The sequence below is a fragment of the Marmota flaviventris genome, chromosome 2 (assembly GCF_047511675.1).
Source record: "Marmota flaviventris isolate mMarFla1 chromosome 2, mMarFla1.hap1, whole genome shotgun sequence".
Taxonomy (NCBI): domain Eukaryota; kingdom Metazoa; phylum Chordata; class Mammalia; order Rodentia; family Sciuridae; genus Marmota; species Marmota flaviventris.
The window spans coordinates 117,535,472-117,547,841 of NC_092499.1; the positions used below are offsets into that span (position 1 = coordinate 117,535,472).

Genomic DNA, 12,370 nt, shown 5'->3' on the forward strand with positions numbered 1-12,370 from the left:
TCTTAGCTTCTTTTTTCCTTTTTCCTGGAAAATCATCCCAATGGGTGTGACCTGCTCAGGCAGACACACTTGACTGCACTGAATCACAGGCCTTCATTGCACTTCCTATTAGATAAGCTGTGAGGAGAAAGTGACAGCCTACAAGTAAATTTGTAACGAAATAAAGCCTTTAATTTTTTCCTGTAAACATTTTCTGGTCCCCTTACTTGTAGGTAGGTGATGAGAAGACATAAAGTTGCAAGGGAATAAAGCCCTGCTCCTGAGGAGATTCAGATCCTTCCCAGTCCAAAGAGGGCTTTATTTCCACGATTGAGGCGTACATGCATTAATCTGATTTCAAGCTATTGCCCTTCAGTTGCAGATTTTGATATGATAGTTATAAAATAAAGGTCCATTGATTAAAAAAAAAGTTGAAGACAATTCTTGCTTCATAGAGTGGTATCTAATGAGATGGTATAATGTCAGTGAATTCAATTCAATGCCTTTCTCTGGGAATTGACTAGTCTTGAACAAATGTCCTGGTCACCAGTGCTAAAACAATGGTTCTGAATTCAAGCTTGTCCTTCTCTCAGCCAGCCCTCTGAATACTCACAAGTAACAATCCTAGAGCTACAGGGAACCAAGTTGCAGAAGGACATAGGCCCTTCAGCCCAGAGCAAACCCTTTCCACTGTGTTCACTGATCTGGCCAGAATGGGAGGAGGAGCTGTTAGGTTCACTGGACTAGAGGTATGGATTCCTATTTTGTTTGTATTGCTGACCACAGAATCTGGAATTTATTTTATTTTTTTATTTTTGTAGTTGTAGATGGACAGAATGCCTTTATTTTGTTTATTTTTATGGGGTGCTGAGGATTGAACCCAGGGCCTCATGCATGCTAGGCAAGCACTCTACCACTGAGCGACAGCCCCAGCCCCAAGAATCTGGAATTTAATGGTTTGACTCTCTAATGGGAGTCCTTGTTGAGTAATACTGAACCCAATCCAAAGCCCAAAGATAAGCTTTGGCCCTGGTGAAGAGGGTAAGATTACAGGTTTTCTCACTGATTATGTGACATCTTGGTCTCTGCCTGATATAGCAGAGTTATTTCTCCCAGAACAACAGATAACCAGGATAGCCCATAAGCCTTTATTGTCAGGTTTAAAGCAGAAATATGTATTATTTTGGACTTTTATCTGCCCTTAATAGAACCAGAACAGGTAGACTTTTATATTTATTCCATGCCCTCCTCGGCATCCTAAATCCCTTCAGGCATACCAGAAGTTTCCCAGACAAACCCTAGAAGGAAGAAAAAGTTGGCTCTTTGGAGTTGGGGAAACAGGTGGGGCTGGGGATGTGGCTCAAGCGGTAGCACGCTTGCCTGGCATGCGTGCGGCCCGGGTTCGATCCTCAGCACCACATACAAACAAAGATGTTGTGTCCGCTGAAAACTAAAAAATAAATATTAAAAAATTCTGTCTCTCAAAAAAAAAAAGAGAGAGAGAGAGAAAACAGGCTATCTGTGTGAAAAAGAGAAGGCTTTATGGAGGAGAGATCTGAGCTACACAAGGAACACAGGTTATGATAGAGAGAAGGTATGGGAGGGCCATTCCAAGAAGGAAGAGTAAATGAATACTTCCAGGTTTGGTTTTGTTTGGTACCTGGATCTGATCTACATCTGCAGCCCTTTTTATTTTTTAAATTTTGAGACAGGGCCTTGCTAAGTTGCTTAGGACCTTGCTAAATTGCTGAGGCTGGCTTTGAACCTACAATCTTCCTGCCTCCCCAGCTGCTGGGATAACAGGCATGCACTACTGCACCTGGGAAGTTTGTTTTGTTTTGTTTTTATTGTAATTGTTTATCTAGGTTTTCTGAGGATCCTGTAAAATGCATAAGCACTTGGAAGCAGGGAGAAGCCTGTGGAGTCCTTTTTCAGTCAAATGGAGTACTGCCTCAGCCAAGGAGACTGTCAGCCTAATAACTTCCAACAATCTTTCTGTAGCTCAGAACTGCTAGGACTTATTGGAAAGTGAAACCACTTGTAGGGTAGTCTAAACTTACCTACCAAGTTGCTCCCTTGGATCACATCCTGCGCTCTCCTTAATTCTTACAAGTATAGACAAAATGTATGTGGAAGTGTAAACAGACCCTACCCCCCAAAAGCAATCTGCCTGGGTATACTTTGTCACTTTTCACCCTAGGAGAAGGTAAAGCCTGAAAGATCCTGGCACTGTAATAAGACTGGGGAAAGGGCGGGGAGGGGGGGGCTGGGGTTGTGAGTCAGCGGTAGAACAAGAGCCTAGCACGTAGCACGTGTGAGGCTCTGGGTTCGATCCTCAGCACCACATAAAAATAAAGGTATTATGTCCAACTATAACTAAAAAAGACAAAAAAGAAAAAAAGACTAGGAAGGGGACATGGACAATTGAGATTTGGAAAACAAGAAAAGGCATCAGGTTCCTCCCCACCATAAGTCCTCCTGCTGCAGTTCTTTTTTTCCTTGGACACACTCTCCATTCTTGTCTATGGCCTGTGTACACTGGCTGCCAGCTGGCTGCCAGCTACCTGACCTACTTGTCCCAAGGACAGCTAGGATTAAGTAGACTTTGAGTTCTCTCCTACGTAAAATATTTTTCATAGGCAATGACTTTAATTTAACAGGCGGCATCTCTGGCTCCATCTTGGGGTGAGGTGGGGTGGTCTGAAACTCAATTTGTAGAAAGTCTTGTGCTCCAGGGAGGATAATGACCCTTTATATGAACTGAAGTCTACCTTATTCCTGGGGACAGAAGGCTCTAGAGGCATTGTATGATACATGAAGCTTCTTTTCCAAAATTGAATTTTTGTACCCAAAATTGGTACCAAAATCTGAAACATCCCCAAACCTCCATCCAGAATCCTCCTGTGAGAAGCTGGAAAGTAACTCAGACATGACTCAGCACCAGATTCTTCTCCCTCTCCCCAGCCAGAATGAAAGAAGCAAGCAGGCTCCTCCCCAGTGGATGGCCACATCCTCACCACAAACTAAGTCATGGTCACACCCAGCCTGAATGGAAAATTACCGGGAGAGGAAGGACAAGAAGGTTAAACTCAGTTTTTTAATTCTCAGTCCAGAATCACAGCCATCTGTTCTTGAACTGGAACTAATTGAGGAAAACAGTTCTCTTCCCTCCTCTATCCCTAACCAAGTATGTCCAGGTCTAAAAGAAGTGATGCTGTTTGAACCCAGATCTATTTGAAAGGTAGAAGGCCGATGATGCCTTGTTGCTCACACCTGGCTTTAACAGACGTCCAGTTTCCTCACCTCCAAGGTAGACAGGACCAGGTTGGGGAAAGGGAAAACCCTATTCAATATTCCCTCCAGGCTGCGGGAAGGTTTCTCTCCAGAAAGTTTCCCTGGCATTAAGGCATTCTTGTGTTTGCCATGTTTTAATTGGACTTGTTTTACCTCATGTTTTGAATTTTATCATATACAATTATCTGTGGTTTACAAACTTCTCAGATCCACAAAGTCCTGCTTTTCTGTGAAGCACTATGAAATGGTCTATTTAACTTTGTTATAATTTTATTGGCATAGAAAGATTATGATTATGAATATGCTATTTTTAAAGAGATACCATAAGGCTAGCTCAGTTATTTGTTTTTCTGCTATACTCTAGTTCATTCCTTCTTATCCCATCACTTCCTACTACTTGCCATATCACATGCTGAAATGCTTACAATTGAGAAAAATCTATTAACAAATTCTGAAATTGAACAAAAATGTAGTTATACCATGTCAGTAGCCACATACCTACATCCAGTTCCAGGAACACCACTGAGGACTTTTTGAGAATCTCCAGGGAAGTAAAAGCGTAGTTAAAGAGCTCAGGTTCTAGAGTTGGGGATATTGGTTAAAAACTCAGTTTATGCCGAGCAAGGTGGCATACACCTGTAATCCCAGCAGCTCAGGAGGCTGAGGCAGGAGGATTGTGAGTTCAAAGCCAGCCTCAACAAAAGTGAGGTGCTAAGCAACTCAATGAGACTCTATCTCTAAATAAAATACAAAATAGGGCTGGGGATGCTGCTCAGTGGTCAAGTGCCCCTGAGTTCAATCCCCGGTACTAAAACAAACAAAAAAACCATCACCACCAACAACAAAAAAGCCCAATTTACTCTAGCCCATTAAGATCTCTATAGAAGGGCTAGAATTGTGGCTCCGTGGTAGAACGCTTGCCTAACTTGTGTGAGGCACTGGGTTCGATCCTCAGCACCACATAAAAATAAACAAATAAAGGTTAAAAAAAAAAAAAAAAAAGAATGCTTTAAAAATATTTTAAAAAATAAGCTCTCTAAAGAAAACCTGTCTTCCACTTTTCTAATCAGTATTAAGTGAAAAAATATCTGTAAAAGCTTGAAAGCCACAGAATATTAGTTTAGGAGTCAGGCTGTTGTCACTAGTTGTAGAATACGGTAAATTACTTGTCCTCTGTGTCTCTGTTTGCTCATCTACAAAATATCAATAATACCACCTAACAGCAACATAGGCTTATTATGAGAATTGAACCAATGTATGTGAGAGCTTTCACAAATGCCAAACACACAGTAATATAAAATGTTAATATGTCTCACTGGCTTGCCCAGGCTGGCCTACAACCAGACTCAAGTGATCCTTCTGCCTCAGTCTCCCCCGAGTACTTGGGACTAGAGAAGAGCATTACCACACCTGGCTAGAATATAGTAGTCTTGATCAAGAAGGAGTAAAGAGCCAGGAGCAATGGGGTATACCTGTAATACCAGTGGCTCAGGAGGATGAGGCAGGAGGATCGCAAGTTCAAAGCCAGTCTCAGCAACTCAGTGAGGCCCTAAGCAACTTAGTGAGACCTTGCCTCAAAATAAAAAATAAAAAGGGCTGGGGATGTGGCTAAGTGGTTAAGCATCCCAGTACCAAAAAAAAAAAAAAAAAAAAAATCCCCAAAAGAGCATAGGGTATCTAAGTAAGAAAGTATTTCTAAAGTACAGCAGAGGTAATGAAAAGACAATACATAGTCTAGAATAGGCGTTATAAATCAAAAACTATAACAGAATTTAAAAATCTACCTTTGTAAAGTCAGGCTTTTAAAATGTGTTTTGCATTTTCTGTGCTTATATGCCCATTTTTTATTCATTATTCATAAAATATTCAGAAACATCCATTATGTCTCAGCAATGCTTAGAACTTTAAGAAGTAGAGCTTGAAAGGCCAGCAGCCTTTCTTAAACAAAACCCCAATTTTCCAAGATTACCAAGGTAGTGAAGGAAGGCAGCTGTTTCAAGATAACTGTTTCAGTGAGTTCCATCTTCTCCCTACAGAGATTCCCATTGCAAATCTTCTATCACCCCCACATACACACACCTTTTTTGTTTTCCATACTGGGGGATTGAATCCAGGGCCCACACCTGCTATAATCCAAGTCCTTTTTTAAATTTTATTTTGGGATAGTCTTACTGACTTACTGAAATTTATCCTCTTTCCTCAGTCTCCTAAGAAGCTAGATTACAGTTTTGTGTCACTGTATATAGCTCTTCCCAAACTGCACTTATTAGAAATCTGAGTTACTCTGGCCTCAAAGGCCCTTTTAAATCTTGATTAACAATCACTAATGGTATTCTTTATTCTCAGTTTCATCTGCATGACTGATAGATTTTCTACCTTTACCCACTGATACAAATGCTAACAGATCTGTAGAATACAACATTAAAAGGACTCAGCTTTGACTTCATACAACACAAATAGTCCTGACTATGGGAATAGTCCTCTCTTCCCACTCACCCCCTCTGGAACCTTGGGGTAGGTTCTGGGCCAAGGCTATTCAGACCACAGTGATCATATCCAGTCCACAGCACCTTCCATTTTATTGTTTTATTTACAAACAGAGTGAAGTCAATTGGGCAAATCAGGGGTTGGAATCAGTCTGGGCCATCAAATGTGGAATGGTTCCTGGGTCAGTCTCCACCATGAAGGTTGTCTCTTCTATCCTTTTCCTGCCCCTTGACAATGGCCTCTTGATTCCTCAGGGCAGCCTCACCTGCTGCTCCTGAGCCCTTTAATGAGGGCAGATGGATCCTGGGGGAACAGGGTGGTACGAGGGCTGGGGCCCCCTTAGTTTGTGTAAACCTGAGTTCCGATCACACGCATGATTTCCTTCTGTATCTTGGGGTCCTGAGTATTAATGTTGGCATCGCCCACCTGACCATCCTCATATCTGCCAAAGACAGGGCGAATGTGAGCATAAGGGAGAATAATACCTGGATAATGCCAAGAAGTAGAACTGTATTTCAGAGGGTGGACACCCCATCACAAAGTTAAAACCCTTGCTACTTTTAAAAATGAAAGGGATTCAGCTTATCTGCTTTCCTCTAAACAGATCCCAGTGATCTGTACTCATCCCCATCCTCCAAGGTCAAAGTCCCAGTGCCAGCTCTACTCATGCAGCAGGAGACAAGTCTCAGATAATGGAAAAGGACTTTTCCCAGTACCACCACCCTCACTCTTCAAGTATTATCCAGGGTCCCTATTAAGACTTACACAAAGAAGAACCTTGTGCAGACATGGTCGGACACAGGGCACACCCAAATGTTCCCATGCTTCTGGAGGTCCTTAGATGTAATCACTGGGAAGAAGGAGGCCAGAAATTATAGATATGATGCTTAAGGCACAGAGTCCAGGTAGAGGAGGGAAGACATGATGCTTCAACATCACCCTTGGCTGGATCACATATCAAAGATGAATCAGAAATAAAGGTTGGGGAACCAATTAAATTAGGACTGGACAAACTACCTACCTTCACAAAGTGCTATACAATTTAGATTCCGACTCTGCAGGAACCTTGACTGAATGGATCGAGTCTGAAAAAGAAGGAGGCAAAGGTGAACAAAACCAAATATACTGTTAGGGCTTTCCCCGAACAGGCTCATTAGCTGGTGATAATGGGGATAGGGATTAGGGATCTCCTGAGCTTCCAACCACCCTCCAAAAGTTTGCTTTCCCATAATCAGTCTGGATAGGCCCAAAGCTTCCATCTTTACTTTTTTTTTTTTTTTTTAAACCAGGGGCACTCAGGGCTGTGGCTGTGGCTCAGCGGTAGAACACTCGAGGTGCTGGGTTTGCTCCTCAGCACCACATAAAAATAAATAAAATAAAGGTATTGTGTCCAACTACAAAAAAAAAAAAAAAGAAGAAGAAGAGGAGGAATTCTTAAAAAAAAAAAAAAAAACCACTGAGCTCTATCTTGTTAAGTTGCTTAGGGCCTCACAGTAAGTTGGGGAGGCAGGTTTTGAACTTGCAGTCATCCTACCTCAGCTTCCCAAGTCGCTAGAATTACATGCATGAGCCACTGTGTCCAACTTATCTTTATATTTTCATCTAAACTCAATCTCTGCTTTCACACTTAGGAAAGAAACCACATGTTACTCAGGAAGTGTGTCCACCTGAAGGCATACCTGATTCTTTTAAATGAGCTTCAAATCACCCCAGATCCACTCTTTCCCCACCCATCTTTGTAACCTAAACTAGCCCCAGAGAAGAATCCTACCTCCTTACAGCAGAGCCAACTAATAATACCTGGGGGATGGTATTCATCCTGTTATATCTCTGGACCAGCTCATCCTTGGAGGGCATCCTGTGCTGTCCTTTTCCCATTCCTGTCACAGAACAGCAAGCTCTGTTCAATCATTGATTCCTTAATCAAATATTTACTGAAATACCTACTATGTATCAGGTACTGAGCTAGACACTTGGCAATACAGAACCAAATAAAACAAGATATTTGCTCACACAGAATTTAGTCTGGTGGAAATTACAGGCAACAAACAAGTAATTACAACACAGTATGGTAAGGGTTGTGATGAAGAGATTATAGAGCACTGTGTGATCCAGAGAAGGGGAACTGCCTAACCCAGGGGTTGAAGAAGTTGTCCTTGTGACAGGCTGAGAACGACAGGACTGAGAAGAGTTAGTTAAAGGGATCAAGTATTCTGGGCAGAAGTAATAGATATGGAAAATCTGCAGGAAAAATAAAGTCATGTGCCTTAGTTTGTACAGAATGGCAGAGGAATTGCAACGAATGATGTGGGAAAGGTAAAGTACCCTTGTAGGTCATATTAAGGCAACTGGAATTTATCCTCAGAACTCTAGGGAACTATGAAGGGTTTTATTCATAATGGAATAACACTGGAAATGAGCCAGGAATTAGGGGACTAGAAGAATCAGCTATCAATACCTCAGTATCAAATGACAAGCTGAATGAAATGAATGGAGAGGAAGTACCAGAGCAATTCAGATATGCTCTAGTCTCAAAGTTACATAAAAAATTCTGTTCAGTCATTCAGGAAAAAAAGGAGAAAGCAGAGCACTTACATGATAAATTTCCACAGGTGATCATAATGGCAACTAAACTGAAGAATCCTACCTCTTTTCTCAAGTCTTGAGAAAGAAGTGCCAATTCCTTCTAGTTTACACATTATCTAAAATCATAAATCCTCCATCATCCTTACGCCACAATAAAGAATCAATGTTTATAACTTTATCGACTATTCCAGAATTTTTAGATAAACATGAAACAATGCCTGTGTCCCTACTCCCAAATCTTTTTGGCCTTAGGATAGGACCTCAGTTTCTGTACTTAGCTTTATCACAGGCCCAGGTAGGGATAAGAGTATGTGTGTGTATTCATGTGTTTGACAAAGAGGGAGACTGACGAAGACGAAAATGATGCCATAGTTACAAGTCATAGCAGAACTCATATTTCACCATCCTATTAGTACTAGCTCCACTCTGCTTCAATTCTTGGTTTTGTGATAGCCACGGTGTAGAAGTAGGAGGGATGACCATTGGACTGACATACTTCACTGATCAGGATGTCAACTCATCATGCATTCACACTAAAGTCTCATGAAAGATTCATGGCCTGAACAAAACTCAGAACAATGAAAACTTCTCAGCTTGAACTGCCAATTCCTTCCTTCTAGAGTATATTTACCATCCCTCAATTTCTACATTTCCGTTGTTCTTAACAAGGTTCAGCTCTGCATCCAAATATGACTACCTCAGCCTGGCTATTTCAGCAACACGGTTCCAAGACAAAATCCCATTCAAGTTCTAGTCCAGAGGAAGAAGACAGGAGGATAAGAAAGAACAATCTGATTTCTACAGTGGATCTTAGAGATGGGGCTTATAACATAACTCAAATCTTGTCTCATCCCAATCCTGTGTACTGTCCTATACTTAATGACCCAATGATCTTTCTGTCCATGTCTAACAGCAACCCCTGAGAATATAGTTTTTATAATAATCTCTGGATATTTGGTGTTCAGAGTATGCACTTATCAGAAGTCCTCAAACAAGACTTAAACAGACGGAGTTTACCAACTCCTTTCAGATTGTCCCTCATTTCAACCTGCACACTGTGGCCAAATCATCTAAGGCTCCGTTGATCAAATGGTTGCTCCCTCTTCAAGGGGTACCCAATGTCACCAGGCTAAAGGTACCCTAAGGAAGAAAAAACCAAAAAACTTGAGAATGGAGAAGAAGGAAACATAAGATAGTTGGTCAAATGCCAGAATAACTATGGTAAGCAAGACATTTGCACACATCTCACTCAAAGTTATAACATTCAAACACCTACAGGGATCTCAGAGACCCAGTGTTTGAAGCAAAGCCCACCTTATCAGTCCAATAGAGTGATAATATGGTCTAGATGTCAGGAGATTTGGATTCCAGTCCTAATTCTGCTACTCATAGCCATATGACCTTGAGAAACTCATCTAACTTTTCTGCATATCTGCATTCTTATCTGTAAAGTAATAAGGAATTGGACTAGATGACCTATACTCCAGTAATAAAATCATACAATAGTGTGGATCTGTAATCACCACTTTCTGAGAGGAAAGAAGGACAGAGATATTGGATGTTTATATATAATTAGTAAAGTGTTAAGGAAAGACAAGAAGTCCATAGAGATTCCTGGCTCCATCTGATAACTAGAAGTATTCAGGCACTTAGTGGTAAACAAAGGCCTCTAGGAGAAGAGAGAAGGAAAGAAAGGAAATAGAAAACAGAAAAAATAATATTTTTTCCTCTTTTTGAGGTACTGGGGATCAAACCCAAAGGTGCTCAACTACTAAGCTACATCCCCAGCTCTTTTTATTTTTTTGAGACATTTTGAGATGGGGTCTTGCTAAGTTGTCCAGGCTGGCCTCAAACTTGCAGTCCTCCTGCCTTAGCCTCCTAGTAGTTGAGATTATAAGTATGTGCCATCACACTTGGCCAGGAAGGAAAACTTTGGGCACTAAGCCAAAAGAATCTCATTACTCAGAAAGTAATGAGAGCTTAATCAGAGAGCTCCTCAGGATGAGACAAAGGTAAAAACTGAGGAATTCAGACAAGTTTAAACCTCTTATTGTTCAAAAAACAATAAGATTCATGCACACATTCAATAAATATGTATCAGCAGTTACCCTGTGTGGATTACTCACAACCTTTGTTTCATGAAACACTGTTTATAACAGGATAATAAATATGTAGAGACCTGATCCAATAACTAAGTCCAAGAACTAGAACTCCAAGTGACTTATATCTAAGGGTAACCACACTCCTGAGATTTGGGTTATTATTATTTTGTGGTGCTGGGGATCAAAATCAGGTTTTCATACATGCTAGGAAACCACTCTTCTACTGACGTACATCCAGGGTTATTATTCCTTTGCTTTCATTTTCCTTCTTCTTCCCTTTTTTATTTAGTTTTATCTCATATACATATATCCCTAGACAGTGTTTAATATTGTCTGCTTTGGGACAATATAAAAAAGGCATCATGCAGTATACAGTCTTTTGGAAATTTCATTTCTTTACTCAACATATTACTAAGATTTTTCCATGCTGTTACATTCTAATGCTGTCATTTATTTTCATTGCTGAATAACAATTAATTGTAATATTACACTAGAATGTATTTATTCATTATTCTGATGAGCGTTGGGGCAGTTTCCAAGGTTTGCTGTTATAAACAATATTGTTTTATACATTCCTGTATACATCTTTGGGTGTGCATATGCTGGAATGAAAATGCTGGGTCAACAGTGATAAATCTCTTCAGCTTTATGAAATAACACAAAAATTGCTTTCTAAAATGGTCACACCAATTTATATCGCCATAGACTATTAAAGGAGATTCTGCTGATCCACAATTGTCAACACAATAAAAGATAGTATCAGATTTCTTAATACTTGCCAATCCACATGGGTACTAAATAGGTCATTTTGGTCTTAACTTCTCATAAATTGTAGGTGATCAGTTTTTCATATTTTGGAATATGAAATACTTCTTCAGTGAAATGCCTGTTTATGTCATTTGCCTATTTTTTCAATAGGCTGTCTTTTGCTTCTGATTTATAAGAATTTTTACAAAACACTTTTTTTTTTTTGTAGCATTGGGGACTGACCCAGGGCTTCACACATGCTAGGAAATGCCCTAACACTGAGCTTACATCCTCAATCTGTAAATTCCATTTTTATTACTAATCTTATGTGGTAACATGTGTTTTGTTTTGTTTTTTTTTTTGGTACCAGGGATTAAAGTCAGGGGCACTCAACCACTGAGTCACATCCCCAGCCCTATTTTGTATTTTATTAGAGACAGGGTCTCACTGAGTTGCTAAGCGCCTTGCCATTGTTGATACTGTCTTTGAACTTGTGATCCTCCTATCTCAGCCTCCCAAGCAGTGGCAGCTAGTAATAAGTATTCCAAGAGTCTTCTCCTGGTTTGTACTTTGTTTTTGTCAAATGGAAGTTCATCTTTTATGATATGTAATTCCATCTTTTTCTATTCTCTGGGACACTTTTGTATAAGATTAGGATAATTTGGTCCCTGAAAGTTGGGTTTAAGACTCATTTATAGCTGAATACAGCAACACATGCCTGTAATCCTAGCAACCTGAGAGGCTGAGGCAGGAGGATTCCAAGTAAATAAGTAATAAGCAAGATACTGTCTCAAAATAAAAAAATAAAAGGGATTGGGGATATAGCTCAATGGCAAAGTGGCCCAGGTTCAATCCTAGTACAAACAAAACAAAACAAAAACCTACTTATAAAACTATCTGGGGGGCTGGGGATGTGGCTCAAGTGGTAGCGTGCTCGCCTGGCATGCGTGCGGCCCGGGTTCGATCCTCAGCAACACATACAAACAAAGATGTTGTATCTGCCGAAAACTAAAAAAAAAAAAAAAACTATCTGGGAACTTGACGTGATGGTGCACACCTGTAATCCCACCAATTTGGGAGACTGGGGCAGGAGAACCCAAGTTTGAGGCCAGTGGTAGAGTGCCCCTGGGTTTAAGCCTCAGCACTACAAAAACGAGCCAGAACAAGAGGAGGAA

At 40.5% G+C, this 12,370-nt stretch overlaps 1 protein-coding gene across 12 annotated transcripts in view; it reads right to left on the reverse strand.

Annotated features, from left to right (window-relative positions):
• Window positions 1–5,828: 5,828 nt before the first annotated feature.
• Window positions 5,829–12,370, reverse strand: part of Parp6 (poly(ADP-ribose) polymerase family member 6) — a 32,470-nt gene continuing 25,928 nt past the window's right edge. For 9 of the 12 annotated variants that reach the window (XM_071608442.1, XM_071608443.1, XM_071608444.1 and 6 more), the window contains 4 exons: window positions 7,561–7,640; window positions 6,782–6,845; window positions 6,526–6,610; window positions 5,829–6,202 (listed from right to left, as the gene is read on the reverse strand). In XM_071608442.1, the coding sequence (XP_071464543.1) occupies window positions 6,100–6,202; window positions 6,526–6,610; window positions 6,782–6,845; window positions 7,561–7,640 (332 nt within the window). In that variant the 3' untranslated portion in view covers window positions 5,829–6,099. Of the gene's footprint in view, window positions 6,203–6,525; window positions 6,611–6,781; window positions 6,846–7,560; window positions 7,641–9,350; window positions 9,487–12,370 lie in introns of those variants that run through there. The other 3 variants (XM_071608450.1, XR_011706700.1, XR_011706701.1) reach the window with 3 other exon arrangements.